At 46.6% G+C, this 17,411-nt stretch overlaps 1 protein-coding gene across 1 annotated transcript; it reads left to right on the plus strand.

The window, feature by feature from the left end:
* The first annotated feature begins 40 nt into the window (after positions 1 to 40).
* BRD8 (bromodomain containing 8) lies at positions 41 to 16,412 on the plus strand. The gene is made up of 22 exons (XM_054168689.1): positions 41 to 59; positions 426 to 522; positions 1,279 to 1,348; positions 2,268 to 2,317; positions 3,449 to 3,571; positions 3,713 to 3,793; positions 4,241 to 4,305; positions 4,881 to 5,017; positions 5,451 to 5,666; positions 6,898 to 7,042; positions 8,035 to 8,244; positions 8,661 to 8,941; positions 9,423 to 9,878; positions 10,235 to 10,328; positions 10,538 to 10,584; positions 10,949 to 11,163; positions 11,465 to 11,557; positions 11,751 to 11,819; positions 12,519 to 12,696; positions 13,456 to 13,560; positions 14,381 to 14,425; positions 15,560 to 16,412. The coding sequence occupies exons 1-22, from the start codon at positions 41 to 43 to the stop codon at positions 15,617 to 15,619; spliced, it is 2,856 nt and encodes a 951-aa protein (XP_054024664.1). The 3' UTR covers positions 15,620 to 16,412.
* The last annotated feature ends 999 nt before the right edge of the window (positions 16,413 to 17,411 follow it).

Raw genomic sequence — 17,411 nt, forward strand, 5'->3', positions numbered from 1 at the left:
GCACAGCTCCACCCTGCCTCCCTCGGGCCGGGCGGGGAAGATGGCGGCGGGGACGGGCAGTGAGTGCGGGGCCTGTCGGGAGAAGCGGTGGGGAGCGGGTGGACGGCAGCGGGAGAGCAGCGGAGGTGGCCCACGGTAGCGGCGGCCCACCGTAGTGGAGCCGGGGCAGGGGAGAGAGCAGAGCAACGTCCCGAAGAGAATTGAGCGGCTCTGACGGGAGGGGGTGGTGCCAGCGATCGCGCTAGGGGCGGGGCAGCGGGCCCGGGGGAGGGGCGGGGCAGCGGGCCCGGGGGAGGGGCGGGGCGGGGGCATGGCTAGCGGGGCGGAGGCGTGGCTAGTCGGTGGCACCGGGGTTCGAGGCTTGGGGTCCCCGGCGGGGAGCAGGGTAAAGGTGGGTCGGTGCACTCCTTCCCCTGTCCCGGCAGAGCACAAGCTGTTGAGCGCCGGCCCCACGGAGCCGTGGTCCATCCGCGAGAAGCTCTGCCTGGCCTCCTCCGTCATGCGCAGCGGGGACCAGAACTGGTGAGGGGCGGAGCGGGGGTCACGGCCGCGGCCCTGCCTTCGGTGTGCGCGGGCACTGGGCTTCCGGGCAAAGCGCGGGCTGGGGGGAGCTGTACGGAAGCTGGTTGTTCATTGGGCCGGTTCGTTGTGCCACAGCTAGTGAGAAACTTCTGCTGTCTGCGTACTCTGTTGAAAAACGAAGTTGGGCAGTTAAAGATGGAAGTATTAGACTTGAATATCGTTTCACTTTTTTCATAGCTACTGTGTGAAAAGGCAAGTGTGTCAGTCTTCAAATCATGGAATCGCTAAGATTATCAAGTCCATCATTAACCAAACATTAATGAGTCCACCCCTAGAATGTCCAGAATCAGAACAAAGAGTAATGTATTCCAACATAGATCAGAAGACATATGTTTTAATCAAGGTGGACGTTTGATAATGGACTCCTGTGCATTGCTACTGCACTTGTAGCTCTGCTTTGCTGCCTTTTTCCCTTCACCAAAGTAAAACCATTGTGGAAATGTAGTAGTGTCACCAGAAGATAGAAATTTGTTTTTCAGTGCAGAGAAGGGAATGTGTTGTTCATTTGGGAGTAGACAAACTTTTTTAAGTCTAATGACTGTACTTCAGTAGCTCCCAAACATAACTCCTTGGCAAGTTCATTGTGGTAATGGATGCTCTTCAGCGATGAACCTCAAGACAGGTTAGCTTATTTTCTCTGCACATTAGTTAGGAAGGAGAGTAAGCTGACCATGACTTGCCATTTCTTTCCTGTAGGGTCTCAGTCAGCAGAGCTATCAAACCTTTTGCAGAGCCAGGACGCCCACCTGACTGGTTTTCCCAGAAGGTAAGATACTGGTTCTGCATGGGATGTGCATGACAGCTGCCTGAGAGACTGTATTTCTTGGGGGCTTCTTTTAAACAGGGAATTTTTTTTTTATCAAATCCTTTTTCTGAAATTAAAGTTGAGTTTACAGTGCAGTCGTAAGCAAAATGCAAGGATCAAAGACCTGAAACCGCTTTTTTGTAAGGGATGGTTAAAGGTAAAACCCTTCAACAAGAGATGAGCAATGAGAGATACAACTGATGTCTGTGTAATCACAAGTGGCATGAAGTTGAGGATGAGTAAGGATTCTTAGTGCTTTGTCCAGTACAAGATTTGAAAGCTATTAAGTTTGACTTACAGGAGGCAGGCTCAAAGCAAACCTAAAGAGATTCTTCTTCACCAGGCATGTAATTAAGCACTGGAATTCCTTGCCCCAGGAATCTGTGGATACCCACATGTTTTGGTGTGTCCTGCTGTGTGGGCAAGCATCTGGATTTTTTGTCGTGTAACAGAGACATTAAGAGAATCAAAGAAGGAGGTGCTGGGGATTTTATCTTGCTTGCTGTTTTTGTTAAGCTGTGAGACTGGCCTTGATAAGATGTTATTTTATCTTCTCTATTTTTGGTTGATTTTCACAGACAGAAACATTACAGCTACAGTTTCCCTAATCATGCTTTCTTGCTTTGATTTCGAAGTTGGGAGTGTCTGTTCTTTAGCTTTGTTTTGGAGATCAACCTGGGCAGTGAATGAGAATATTCTCGTTCACTCTGCACTATGGTGAGTTATAGGCAGGGGGGAAATTCTGGAGAAGACTGTCAGATCAGTTCATGAAGTGTTAGACCTCTGAAGAAGTGGAACTGAGGGCCTTGTAGGCTTTGTTGATAGGCGTTTGCTCCAGCTGACTCTTTGGTGTCCTCTGACTTTCTGTGTTTCTTCTTAGCACTGTGCATCTCAGTATTCAGAGCTCTTGGAGACTACAGAGACCCCTAAGTGAGTACAAAGTCTGACCCACGTGCAGTCTGTAGCAGTGTGGATTTGTCAGGTGCATTTGGGGGCGTATTAGCAAGCAAAGGACTTGATAGTGCACATCCAAAAAGAGCACAGAGGAATGAGGAAACTCAGTTGTGATAGCTGGCATGGGTAGACAGTGGGATCAGATTATGGCAGATGGGGGAGCTTGGCAAGCCCAGGGTATTTCTTAGAACACGTTCCCCATCTCCCTTTGTATCCTTTGTTTTGTTTTGTTGTTTGTTTTGGGGTTTTTTTGAAAGGACTGGACTATTTCAGTGTTACATTGTTCTCAAACTGATCGCTCTGCCCTTGGTAGTGTCTTCCATGTGTCCCTACTGTCATTACAATACCTTGCAGGGAGACAGGGTCCTCTTTACCACAGCTCCATTTATAAGAGTTGTAGTGTGTATTTGGGGATTTAATGCAACAGAAAGAAATGTCTATCTGACTGGAATAAACCCCTGTGTATTAGTCTTGTTGATCAGAAGCTTAACACATAAAAATATCATTCAGAAGGGGGTTAGAAAAGGCAACAAGAGTGAGAAGAAGAAACATTTTGTATCTGTCTCTGTTTTACAGTAATTTCTTACAGTTTTCTTATCAATGCTGCCAGTATAGCTTTGTAGTCTTGGATATTCCTCACTCCTAAGTCCAGGCATTTTGTTCTGAGTCTTCACATCAGATCACATTAAAAGCAGAATGCTTAAAAGTAGTATTTGTTTGTCATAGTGCTGAATGTTCTTCAGCACTGGAGTTACCAAGACAAAGGACTTAGTAGAGTTACTGAGGGAAAACCAGGCATTTCTTTGTGGGTAGTAAGAATCTTTCTCTGTAGTAGAATGATTAATTTTGTTCAGCTTGAGAATCTGGATTGGGCTTGCATCTCTGATACATTCCTGGAGACATTTAAGCATTAGATAAACTTTTCAGAAGAAATTGTTTTAACTTTGTGCTGTCCAATATAATTTGAGAGAAACTGGAAGAGGTTGATTTATTTTGTGTAGGGGGTTTTTTTGTGCATGTGTCAGGAGCTACAGACAGCAGCCATTTCTGAAAGGAGAGCTGGGGCTTCTGTGTTTTGTATCTGAACTGTTTTGTTTTGCTCGATAGGAGAAAACGTGGTGAGAAGGGAGAGGTTGTGGAAACTGTGGAAGATGTTATTGTGAGGAAACTGACTGCAGAACGAGTGGAGGAGTTGAAGAAAATGATTAAAGAAACACAGGAGAAATACAGGTGTGTGGCAGAGGCAATGAGCTGTGGTGCACCTAAGAGCCCTGCTTTGAAAAAGTAGCCTTAAGCGTGATGGTGCTTGGGGTGAAAATGCTGCTTGAGATTTAGTCTCCCATGATCAGTAAGAAGATTTTCTGATTACAGGCAACTCAAGAAGGATGCAGAGCTGATCCAGGCTGGGCATATGGATAACAGACTGGAGGAGCTGTGCAATGAGATTATGATGTAGGTTATTTAATTATTTCCATGTTACACTTTTTTCCTCAGATTGTGGTTGCCTGACACCCTGTGTTTGTCAGACACCTCTTGATCTGTGTACATTGGATTCAGAGAAATGAGTCAGCTGGGCAAATGTGGGTCTCTGAGGGACTTAGTTCACACTGGGGACATGAGTTTGTGCAGAACATCTTCTGGAGTTTCTCAGCCAGGGGCTTGCTGATGGTTTGCAACACGATGCTTGCCTCCTCCATTTTGATAATCAGCAGGAAGTGAAATTTCCTGGTGAGCATTGTTGTTCTCTGACTGGCCTCTGACTCTGCTTCCTTCAGAGGATTTGTCCACAGTGGCAGGTCATTGTTATCTGGGGATGATGGGGTGGGGAGCAGTAAGCTGATTGTGGAGGAGTAACCAAGTGGAACACTGTGTGACAGCAGGCTTTGGTTCTATATGCAGAAAGAAAAAAATGGAGGAGGAGGAGGCAGAAGTCAAGAGAAAAGCCACAGATGCTGCTTATCAGGGTAAGCTGGAAATGAGCTTCCTTACTCCTCCTCAGAGAGAGAAGCATATGTTCATAAGAACATTTAGGAAATATTTAAGTGTTGTTAAGACCTGTTTAGGAGGAATTCTGTGACCCCATGAGCTGGAATGGAAGCCTTTCCAGCACTGTATTTGCAACAGGGCAAAATGCAGAAGGGAACAAATTCTGTAGAAAAGTTCTAAGAAGAAGCAGAATTAGGAAGGAGCTCTCAGAATATCAAGTTTTTCATCCCTGTATTTTTCCCTCTAGTTTTACTGTTGTCTGAAGGTAAAAGGAAGAGAGATTTGTTCTGAGTGCTTGATTCATTTATAATTCTTGGGGCAATTCAGTGAACTAACCTCCCAGTGGTGGGAGGTGGTGAGCACCCAGTGCTCCAGAAATCTGAAACCAAATTGCATTACCCAGTGTGAGTCTTGTTTGTGAACTGAGCCTAGTGTGGTGCAAGAAATTCCTACAATACAAGTTTTCTTAGGACTCTTTATGATGAAGTCAGAGGTAACTCTCAGTGACTGTCCAAGATGGAGTCATGGAATCTTGCTTTTTTACCTCTTCTAGCTCGTCAGGCGATTAAGAACCCACCACGGCGGTTAACGGGCGTGATGGTTCGCTCCCCTGCAGGTTCCACTTCCCCAGGGGGAGACTATGCCCTGGGAGATCTTTCTCAGCCCACTGTGGATGATGCCAGTCCTGGGGTAAGGATCTTTCCCATGGTAAGGGGGAAAGACAAGCCTGGGACCTGAGGCTCTACATCCATCATGGAACAGGAGCCTGGGGAGAACCCCGTGCTTTGTTTTGCAGACTTCTTGCTGTGGTAGTGCTGTAGTGTGGTTGATGTACAGTGCTGCTCAAGATACATGTCCTCTTCTGTGTCTGTGGTGATCAGATGCCTGGATCAAAGGCTGTGTAGAGGCATCAGTGGGCTGGCGAGGCAGTCTTCTGTGTGTGCCTGGAAACAGCATTATAGGGCAGGGAAAGGGTGAAAGCCTATGCCTGGAGTAGGTGTAGTGAGTGACTGGAGTAGGTGTCTGTGGTGTGCTGGATCAGTGCTCTTGGGGGAAGGAGCAAGTGGGGCTAGTCCGTGTGGTGGAGTGTGGCTTTGAACAGTGTGGTTTTTCTCTTTCTCAGGTCACTCCAGGGACTTTGCCCAGCACCCCAGTTGCCTCCTTCATTGGAATCCCTGACACCCCTCCAGGCTCTGCTCCCCTGGATGCCCCCATGACCCCAGTCACTGATGATTCACCCCAGAAAAAGATGCTAGGACAAAAAGCAACTCCGCCTCCTTCCCCTCTGCTCTCAGAGCTGCTGAAGAAGGGCAGTCTCCTGCCCACAAGCCCCAGGCTGGTATGGAGCTCTCTGCTCATATATGCAAGCACACAAACAGTTTGCTCCAGACTCTCCCACTGACAAAGGGGGAGCTGCAAAGGCGTTTGTGAGAGTCCCAACAGAAGTGATACGAGAGATACAATTACCCCTGTGAGCCACAGAGGTGGGACCCTTTCCCACAGTGTTGTGGGTTCAGGACTGCAGGGATCATTCAGCATGTAGGGCTGGCTATCTCCCCTCAGTCATAAGGAGTTGGAGCTGCAGGCTTTGCTAGAGGAGATTGTTCTCCTTGGGGAAGGGAGCATGTTAGTCATTGTCATTCCAGTCAGCCTTCATGGAGGTGCTCTTGATGATTTCTGCTTTGGGCTCACTATTCTTTACATCTTGGCAGGAAGTTGAGTTTCTATTTTTGTAGTGGGCTTTAGCTCGTGAGTAGAGAGTCCTGTGATGGAGTTTATGACCAATATTGAAGTGCTTCAGTTTTTTCCTTCTTTCCTCTTAATTGTAGACAGTTCTTAAAATCACTCTGGTGACAGCCTACTTTTGGTGTTAGTGACTCTGGAAGTCTTCAGGGTGAAACCATTGCTGGACAGTGTTGAGAGCCCAGCCTGAAAATAGCAGCCATCAGCCTGCCTGTGGCATGGATTCCCTGTGTTAGTGCTTGTGTGATGGAATAGGTGTATTGTTGTTGATTTGCCTTCTTTTAATAGATGTGGAGTCTTTTCTACATGTTAGTTTGAGTAAAGGTTCCATGGGTTCTATGTTTGCAGGGTGCAGTGTAACACAGGGTGGAGCAAGGAAATCTAATGGCTGTGAAAGACTGAGTTTTCTTTGTATGGACAGAACTGGTTTAGATCTGCTTCAAGGTCCATCATAGGTTTACTGTGTGAGCTTGATAGAGTTACTTTCCATCTTGGTGCTTCAGTTTCCCTCAGCTCAAAATAAGGGATACTTCTCTGCTATTTCTAGGGATAGAGAGACTTATCTCTGAAAGATTGGTAGAGCACATGATGTATTTGACCTCACTTCAAAGGAAGGTGACACTGCAGCTGTATTGTAGCCAAAGAATAATTGTCATGTTGTGCACTTGCTTGAGGAGCCTCAGGCAGGGACTAGGCTGGACAAAAAGTGCAGAAGAAATGCTGAGACAGCACATGATGGACATATTCATGGAGGTGCCTATCTGGCAGAGAATCACTGATGTGCTGCTATCTCCAGGAACTTCAGTTGTGTCCTCCTCCTTTGGCAGGTCGGCGAAAATGAAATGGCAGTGGCTTCTGGTCACATGAACAGTGCAGGAGTCCTGCTGGAGGTAGGAAGTGTCCTTCCAGTGCTGCACAGCGGGGAAATGCAGTCTGCATCTGGTGCTGTCCCTGCATCTCCTGCTGCTTCAGGTAACTCGGGACACTCCCTCTGCAGTTCTCCCTTCAGAGTATCTTCAGACTGTTCTGTGAATTGTCTCTAGAGAGAGATGAAGGACATCTAGCCTGGCTGGTTTGGAGGCTTCATTATGACTTTTATTCCTGTTGTCTTAGCTGATAAGGAGCTGGCTAAAAAATGGTCTACTATCTGATTCTTGATGTGTCTAAACTGCAGCTCCCTATGAATCTGGAGAGCTCTTGTGTCTTACCTCTGCTTTAGCCTAGGGCTCTGTCTCTTGAGGATTAGACCACAGTGGACTCTCAGCTCCAAAGTTAAGTTCCACAGAGCAAGGGCCAAGAATGTGAGAGGCTTTGCACTGGGCCTTTGCAGAACAATCTGCCTAAGGTGAAGGTCTCAGCTCATGCTAACCAGTGCTTCAGCCACATTGACTGGAGCTGAGGATTTGTGCCATTCATATAATTCCCATATGAATAATCTTATTTTCCCTATCCATGTCTATTCCTTAAGACCTGTCAATTTGGTCCAGACAGTTCAGTGAATTCAAGACTGCAATTTACAGCTGAGTGACAACCTTTGATATAAGAAGAATTCTCTAGGAAAGACCTGCAAAGAGATCCCTTCTGCTCCCTTCCAGCTCCTGTGATGACTGTTTGTCTTGGCTTACCTTGTGTGGCTCTCTCAGCACTGTTTTCAGATTTCCCATAACTATTGGGATGAGCCTTTGGAAGGGTATCGGTCTGCATGTGTGGCTTAGCCTGTCCAGCCCTTACATTGAACATAGTGTCCCATAGTCTGTCTGAGTCTGTCTCAGACTGCACACACAAAGGAGCTGGGTATTTTTAGTGCAGGTTTTCTGTATAGTTTTGGGACCATTTATAGGTATCTCTCAGTGTGTTTTTCCCAGAAGAAGCCACCAGACAGTGAAGAGCCCCAGTGCTGGCTTTGTGGACTTCAGTGGTGGCTGCTTCTTGCTCATGTGCCTTTCCCTTCTACTCTCTGTTAGGTGCTCCTACGCTTTCCCGGCTTTTAGAAGCTGGTCCTGCACAGTTCACCTCACCTCTTGCTTCCTTCTCCGCTGTTGCCAGCGAACCTCCAGCTAAGCTCCTGCCACCCCCCGTAGAGCCTGTGTCCCAGGCAACCATTGTCATGATGCCCACGCTGTCAGCACCATCCGTTGTGCCACCAGCTGCAGCTCCAGAAAGCGTAGCCACAGGTGCGTTCCTCAACTACGCACTCGTAGGTCATGCACTGCTGGAAAGCAGAACTTCTGTTGGGATCAGCACCCAGCAAGCTCTCAGCTGGCCTTTTATTACCTCAGACTCACCATCCTTGCTGAAAGGATGGTTATGGCTGGGTTCTGGAGTAAACAGATGGTTTTAAACAGGATTACTGGGTGGGGGTGGGGATGCTAATGTTATGTTGCTGGATTGTTGTTCAGAGTCTGGAATCTCACTTTGTCTTTACTGAGGCAAAGCAAGCCCATATTTGTCTTATTTTTCTAAGCCATGATGCTGTGGGTGGACCTGGGATACTTGCAATTGGTGCTTGGTCTTATCCCCTGCAGTATTTGTTTGTGTGGGCCTGACTTCTCCAGATTGGTCTCTGATTGTCACTCTCACACTTGCGCAGTGAACCAGCCAGAAGCCTGTGTTGCCATGGAGGCAGTGTCTGATTCCCATACCGTGACAGTGTCCATGGACAGCAGTGAAATATCCATGATCATTGATTCCATCAAGAAAGAGTGCCTGGGTTCTGGGGCTGGCAGCACTGCAGGGTCTTCCAAAGATCACTGCATTGATGGGAAAGAAGACCTGGATTTGGCTGAGAAAATGGATATTGCAGTGTCCTATACGGGGGAAGAGCTGGACTTCGATACTGTTGGAAATATTATAGCAATCATTGAGGACAAGGTAAACAGGCAAAGCAGAGTGCCAGTGCCTTTTGCTCCAATCTCAAGTGATTACTGTTCACCAATGTAGTTAGTTTAAACAAGCAAGAAATAACTATTTCAAAATGCCCATGCTCATCATCGTTGTCCAGATCAATAGGAAATGACCCTATGCCACCACTGCTGCTAGTCTGCCACGTTAAGCTTGCTGCTCCTCTTCAGAGTGCAGAAAGAAATCTCTTTCTTCCTCATGTTGGGTAGGGTCTCTGGCAGACAAACAAGCGGTGCTCGCAGCATACTTACAGGAGTGCTGTATTTCTGAAACTGAAGCTTCTCAGGAGGCTCCGCAGGGAGTGATGCAAGTCTGGCTGCAGAAAGCAACTTTGTAAACCCAGTACCCTGGGGGTTTCCACAGTTGTCTCATTACGGAATAACATGAACTTTTTTTTTAATACCTCTTTCTGACCTTGGCCTGCACTGCTGTGTTTGTTTTGGCAATAAAGGTAGACGACCACCCCGAAGTCCTGGATGCAGCAGTTGTTGAAGCTGCTCTGTCTTCTTTCTGCGAAGATGCTGATGACCCTCAGACCCTGCCTGGCCCATGGGAACACTCAATTCGTCAGGAGCATGAGAAACAGGCCCAGATACCCCAAGTGTCTGTGACTGTGAAGCAGGAGAGACCAGAGTGTGAAGAGCCAGAGGCAAAGGGAATTCGAGACCTAATGAGCATTGCCGAGCTGGGAGCAGAAATAAAGACAGAACCTGTAGAGCAGGAGCAGAATCAGCTGGGCCCTGAGGAAACCATATCAGCATCTGCAAGAGTGACAGAAACACCAGAGCTTAGAAGTCAAGAAATGGAAGAGGATCCAAGAACAGCTGTAGCAGCAGGAGAGACTTCTGAAATCGAGATAGAATCGGTTAAGGGAGAAGACACCATGCACAATACAGTGAAGACGGAGGTATGTGAACAGAGAGGCTGTCTGGAACTGGTGTGGGGAAAGAAAGTAGCAGTTGTGGCAGGTAGAAGAGAAGTTTAGAGGAAGGATGACTGCTGGGTTGAAGGTGACCCTGTAATGAATGTGTCTGACTGTTTTTTTCTTGGGAGTCATGCTGCTGATCTGTGTGATCTGCAGAGAAGCTCTCTGCTTTAGGCAGTGCCTCTGTGTATCTCCCCCCGCCCACGTGCAGAGCTGCTGTTGGGAAGGTGCTCAGTGAACTTCATTGCCTTGAGTTAGGTTAGAGTGAGATGTGCCCACACCTTCACTGAAGTAAGCTGACACAAACATCTAGATTTGTGCATTTCTCTTCCCTCCAGACCCCACCTGATGATGATTCATCCCCTCCACAAGTCCCAAATGTGAGTGAAGACTCCTCACAGGCTGATGTTCAGCACAAATTTGAGCTGTCAGGTAACTTAATTCAGCTAGGAAATCTTTTCATGCAACATTATTAGCTGAATAGTTGTCAGTGATCTGGTTCAGGCTTTTTGGGGAGGAGGGAGAAAAGGTATGTGTAGGAACAGTGGTAATTATTGCAGGACAGTAGGCATTGGTGCAGGAGCTTTTGTGGGGAAAACTGCTTTGTAGAATCAACCTTTGTGCTTTTCTTCCTTCCACAGAGTCAATGAAGGAGGAGGCCCACGTCCTCTTTAGGAGTCAGATGAAGGTAATTTTCAGTTGGTTGTAGTCATCTTGAGTTTTTTAGTAACACCTCACTGCTGCTGCTTTCTGGCTTTACATCTGCTGAAAAGCAAAGCTTGTGTTCAGGTTTCTACACTGAGAAGTGGGTGCTGTGCAGTTGTGACAAAAGAGGAGATTGCTTCAGGTGCTGTGAAGCTGTGTCTGTATGTGTGCTTCTGTGTCTGTGTGGGGAGGCAGGGCAGGAGAGAGCACCTAGCTTTTTGTGTTAGTGCCTGTACAGTTGCCAACGGCGTAGCAAGAAAATCACTTCGCTTGCTGAACCGTAATTGCTTTGGAGGCTTTGAGTTGCTGCTGTAGCTGGCTGTGCACTCATGAACTCTGTGTTTCAGGATGGGCAGGCTGAAGAGGATGATGAGGATGGTGCCAGTGAGGCTGCCAGTTTGGAGGAACCCAAAGAAGAAGATCAGGGTGAGGGATATCTATCAGAGATGGATAACGAACCCCCCGTGAGTGAGAGTGATGATGGCTTCAGTGTCCATAACGCGCCTTTACAGTCTCACACGCTAGCCGACTCCATCCCCAGCAGCCCAGCCTCCTCACAGTTGTGAGTATCAGTGAAGCTCTCAGGCACACAGGTGTAAAACCCACACTCCTTTGTGGAGAGAGTGTAGGATTCTCATTTCTGTTTTGCTGACTGAGTGGGTCTGAGTGGGGAATTTGCTGATGATTCTCCTTGTTTACAAGTGCAAGTGTGCAGACAGTGCCATAGGACCAGGTCCCCACTTTTTCCTTTCTGTCTTTGGCATGAATTAGTGTAGGCAAGTCAAAGGCAAAATAAACCATAAGGATTTTGTCCCAAGGCAATATGAAAGCTCCTGAAGGAAGTCCTATTCTTATCTTCCCAGCTCAGTGTGCAGTGAGGACCAGGAAGCAATACAGGCCCAGAAGATCTGGAAGAAAGCCATCATGCTGGTTTGGAGAGCAGCAGCTAATCATAGGTGAGTCTGATGCCAAGAGCTGGCAGAAAGAAGTGACTACTCTTAGACAAGGCTCCACTCACATCTCAGAGGCTTGTCTTTTTTGGTTCTGGGAGATGTTGAATTGTTACTGGTAGCACACAAATAGACGTGAGCATGAAGCTAGTATTTCCCAGCAAGGATGGGGCGCTAAGCGGACTTCATCTCTCTGCAGGTACGCCAACGTCTTCCTGCAGCCTGTAACTGATGATATAGCACCAGGCTACCACAGTATTGTGCAAAGGTGAGTCTCAGCAGTCTTCTGTCATCAAAACTCTGTATAATTGCATGTTTGTATAGGAATTTCTGGCAAGAACAGTGTAGGTTTTGACTGCCAAGACTGCAAGTCTTGGAAAATTGTTGGGGTATTTTTTGTCATGATTCAGTCAGAAACAGCTTTCCCCAAGAAATCCTTCAGTAACATGTCTTTACACAGCCCTGCCTTCAAATGAAAGACACTGGTTTACATACAGCTTGTTTATAACAGTAAGGTGATACATGACCCACCTGCTTCTCCCACTTTCTATCCAAGGGTAGGATTTAATCTCTGAAATTCAAAAATCAGCACGTTTTACTGTCCCAGATAGTGAACTGTTCCAGAAGAATTACCAGAATCCCCTGATAGCCTCTGAAACCTTTCCTAAACAGTTAAGCAGCTGCTGCTTTAGCTCCTTACTGTCTCCTTCAGTGATGGCTGAAGAAGGTAAATTCCTCTCCTCTCCTGTCATGTGTTATTCCTGTTCATGGTAATTCTCGACAGCTTGCATCTTCTGACTCAGGGCCTTGGTACCAGGATCATAGCCTGTGTGGGAGAGCCTATTTGGCTAAATTAAATAGATGGTCTGACTAGAGATGTTAGAAATCCAGGGCTGTTAGCAAAACAGTGGGGAAAGAGTTAGGTATTTCTGTTGCTATTTCGATATTTATTGCAATTCTTTCTTAGGCCAATGGATTTATCTACCATCAAGAAGAACATTGAGAATGGGCTGATACGAACCACAGCTGAGTTCCAGCGTGATATTATGCTGATGTTTCAAAATGCAGTTATGTACAACAGCTCTGACCATGATGTGTACCACATGGCTGTGGAGATGCAGCGAGATGTCCTGGAGCAGATCCAGGTAAAATACTCAGCTGAGGCCAGTGCAGCACAGAGCCTTGGTCCATAAGTGTGGAAAAGTCTTCTGGATGTAAGAACACCGATTTGCTCACAGCATCTTTGAATGAAGTAGGCCCATCTTCCCCTGCATCACTCTTAGAATTGTTTAGGTTGGAATATAAAATCAAGTCCAAATGTTAATCTAACACTGAGAAGTCCCAACACTAGACTGTGTCCCTAAGTGCCACATCTGTACATCTCTTGTGCTAGCTCAGGTGTTTGTGGTGAACTAGATTTTGCCTTCATTGAAACTAATGCAGCAAAATGCTTTATAGGTTCAGCCCAGACCAATTTCAAACCTAATTTCCTTCAGGGAAATGCTTAGGCCAGCAAGAACCAGGGTGTGGTTGAGGAACAGAAACAAGCAGCAAGAATGGTGAATGACAGGGGACGCGATTGCATCTTTAAGTGGCTGTGCTGGTTTATGCTGGTATCAAGTGTACATGAAACTTGTGTCCTGTGAATACATGCCATTTAAAATTTCTTGTGAAACAGAACATCCCAACTGGCAGAGCTAACAAGAGTTTGAACTGGGGTTTTATAGTTCCTTGGGACTTGTGGCTTCTGAGGTAAATGGAGGAACTTGCTCTGAGCAGAGACAAGGAACTGAAACTGCCTCAAACCCAATCATTCCCAGCCTGTGGTTTGTGATGGTTAACTGACATGCACTGACCGAGCTTGCTCTGCCTGAGGATCTTAACAAAGTATGGTTTTCTCCCAGCAATTTCTGGCCACACAACTGATCATGCAAACATCGGAGTCAGGGATCAGTGCAAAAAGCCTGCGTGGGCGAGACTCCACTCGCAAGCAAGATGCTTCGGAAAAGGTGAGAATGCTGCACCCTGTGGAAGGGCACTTGTTCTCTTTAGAAGAATCCCAAGACGCTGCTTGAAGTTCCCACACAAAGATGCCGGGTGTTTCTTGTGATTGCAGTGGCTCCACCATCTTTGAATGAACAGTTTTTCCTTTAAACACGTCCATTGATTAGATTAGAGCTCTGGAGCTGTACCTCATCCCAGAGGCAGGTCTCATGAGGCTTTTTTGGTAATCCAAATAGTTCTATTCCCTGATTTTTAAAAACAGGTGGTGAAAACTGTTGGGAAATGTACAGAGTACTGAAAGATACATTAATTGCTGGCAAAATGAAAGTATAGGGAATTGGAAGACTGGCCTCTGCTATGTCTTTCACTTCCTACTCAGATTTTTAGAACCATGGAATCACTCCAGTCTAGTTTGCTGTGTAAAACACACGAAAGAGATTTTGATTTACATGCTGGCCTAAACTAACAGCAATATAAGTTTGGAGTTTTGTTCTGTAAAGGAACATCCAAACTTGATTAAGGGATATCAAGTGCTCTCAGCATGACATCGTGACAGCAAAGAATGCGTGCTTAGTTTAGTGACAACTGCACAGAGCAGTTTGGTAGACTAGGCCTTGCGACAGATGAGGAGGGAATATCCCTTTCCTAGCATTCTGACTCTCTTTCGTCCACATTTGTGTTTCTGCTGCATAAAGCTGATGCCGTGCGGGAAGGGAAGTGGGGCACTTGTTTCTCTGTGCTAATGTGTGGGCTCAGTGCTTCTGTGTGGTGTGTGCATTTCCATATCTGGTATCTGATAAGTCCTTCTGTTTGGCCTTTTAACAGGACAGTGTCCCAATGGGCTCTCCTGCCTTCCTTCTCTCTCTCTTTGTAAGTATTGAAAGGCTCCAGCAGATACCGCAGTACTGCTGGCTGTGTGCTCTGCTCCTTGTCTGGGTGATCACTGCACTGTCACAGCATCCTTAGCGCTGCAGCGGTGTGTGTTTAACGTAGGGACTGTACAACCATGGTTATTGGGGAATAAATATCTCAGTCCCTTAATTCCTCAGTGTGGGTGCGTGGGAGGGGCTTCAGTCTTTTCTTCTGGTTTCAAGTGTTCTCATTTTGTCATCTGCCTTTGCTTTTTTCCACAATTTCTCTCCTCCTTTCTTTCCATGTTGGTGGTAAGACAGAACAAGTGGTGCAGTATACTGTAGTTTCTACATCTCTCATGCTTATACAGCTGCCCCTTCCACACGTTCGAGACAGTACAAAAGGTCTTGGGAAGGTGAGGAGTCAGCTGTGTACTCCTTTATCATTCAAGGTCCAGAAAGCAAATAAGATACTCCGCAGAAATATCTTGCTCTGTGCCTGTGGTGATCTGGAAGTGTTTGGAAAAAGATTCCCTCCAGGAAACCCCAAGTCTCTGAGTTGCGGGCAGGAGAAAGGGGAGGAAGATGGAGAGTTGTTTTTTTCTCTCGCATATATCTAAAGACAGAGAAGTACTCCAGCATGTCAGCCAGAGGGAAAGGGCAGCGGATCAAAGGAAGCTCTCAGCTCGCCTTCTACTCATGGAAAGGAGCTGTGCCGAGAAACTAGGGAGCTAGTGCCAGGGTCACTCAACTGGAGGAGCACTTCCCATAGGGATCAGCAGCTGATAAGGTAGGTTAGTCAGCAGTTTCCTCTTCCCATCTTAAGAGCCAAGCTAGAATCTACTGATTAGGAGAAAGCCTGCACTGTACGTGCTCCAAAAAGCATCTGCCTAGGCAAGAGCCTTGTTGCCTCTCTCTGCCCTGGCTGCCAGCAGTGCACAGAGATGCTGCAAATCTCAGCACCTGTGCTGTGTCCAGAGAGAATTTTAGGTAGGTCTGCAGGCAGGCCTCCCCAGGCCGCCTTAGGACAGCTTCCCTTTCACCTCTTGGGAAGGCATGAAAAGCTGTTACCAGTTGCACAGTTCCCTACCTCCTTGACTGCTGGAGGATTAGGGTTGCATAACTCCCTTATTTCTGTTTGCCTTGTGACTAGGATGGAGGCACCAGAGGGCGTCGCTGTGCCATCGAGGCAGACATGAAGATGAAGAAATGATCCTGCAGGCAGACAAAACTCCATCCAGAGCTGGAGTGCAAGCAAGATGCTGTTAACAGCTGTTGGAGGAGGAAGAAAAGCTGCAGGTCCATTTCTGGGACCTGCTCCACCTTCTTCACTTGCGCCTCTGGAAAGCAGTGTCTCGTTGGAATGTGTAACCCAAAGAAACTTCCCCAGAGGGGAAGACTAGCCCCCCTGCCTGTTTTAGGGCAGTCGTCTTGGGCTTCATCAGTGTTCTGGTGTTAGCTAGCAACTGGTGGCTCGTATGTACTGTAATGTGAAGTGTACAGATTTTTACTAGTGACGTGTAAATGTGTATGTATATTAAAGTCTGGGAACAAATCCAGTGTACAGTGTGCAGTGTACTGAGCATTGCAGCTCTCTGCAGGAGGAGCCCTGGTTTTGTGCAAGCATGCACACCTGTCCTGCTTTTCTGCAAATACTCTGCAAATAACTCTTCCAGTTGCCTGTATAGCACACAAGCATGGCAGAGCTGTGACACTAGAGACAATCCATTAATCGTGGTAATGTTGTATAGATGGAGGGGGAGATTCCCAACTTGAATGTGTGAGAACATGGCAAAGGAGATCTAACCATCAGATGTTAAATACTTCAGTCTTGTAGCTTCCCTTAGGAGACTGATGTACTGAAATGTACCCTACATTCTTTCCCCAGAGGTGTGTAAAGGGTACACTAATCAGCTGTGATTCCAGCTGCCTGCCAGTACCTGGTTTCCACATCCAGGCTTGTAAACTGTTTCTCTTTACTGGAAATTGCAGGGTTTTTTTCTCAGCTACATGGATGAATGCTTAACTGAGGTTTAAGGTATCTCTAACAATTTGCAAGTCACCTTCATATTTTCTGCTCATATGACCTGAGAGATGAAACTTAGATATTTTCTACTCCACTGACTTTCCAAGGGGGGGGAAAAAAAATCCTTCCTGATGCTCGCAGCAGCTGGGAGTGGTCTACACTTGTGCAGCATGTACAGGGTGCAGCTTTCTGACACACAAGGTGCAAGAAACTGAGTCACTGTGATTAAGGCCAGAGAGATTGTTACTTTACCTTGATTTTCACAAGTTCTGTGTTGGAAGTTGGTTGTGTTTGGTGTGTTAATTCCCATGTTTGGCTTGGGTATATTTCCACTAAAAGTCACTATGCCTTTGATGCATGAAAAGTAGAATCCTTTAGTTTGCTTACTGGTTAACTTTCCTTCACTAGTGAAAGGAGAAACAAATTTCTGATGTGCATTTTTATGGCCTCAGTTTCCAGAGATTACAGGTGTGGATACACTGGTAGCACAAAAAAAATTGCAAGTTTCTTTTGGTTTCTGGCATTGTATAGAATAATGTAAGTTGGAAAGGATGTCTGCACATTGATCTAGTCCAAACTACTGCTCAAAGCTTCAAAAGTAGAACAGGTTGTTCAGAGCCTTGTCTAGCCACATTTTTGAGATCTCCAGAGACGGAGATTTAGTAAATCCTCTGGGCAACAAGTTTCAGTGCTTGCTTACTCTAAAGGTTTACCTCGTATCCAGTCTGAATTTCCTTAAGTGCAGCTTGTCGTCACTGCCTCCTCTCCTTTCACTGTCTGGCTCCATTTCCTCTCTAACACTTCTGCCCCATCTTTGTCCATGTTGAAAAACTGAAGTTAACAACACTCCCACATGCTCCATGGACCTTTATTGTGCCTGCTAGTAGCTTGCTTGCATTATGGAAAGCATTGGTGTTCATTCATGCCATTGGTTTCTTCTCTTAACCAGGTATTGTTCCCTCAAAGAGCCTTTTCCCTT

The sequence above is a fragment of the Dryobates pubescens genome, chromosome 16 (genome assembly GCF_014839835.1).
Source record: "Dryobates pubescens isolate bDryPub1 chromosome 16, bDryPub1.pri, whole genome shotgun sequence".
NCBI lineage: Eukaryota > Metazoa > Chordata > Aves > Piciformes > Picidae > Dryobates > Dryobates pubescens.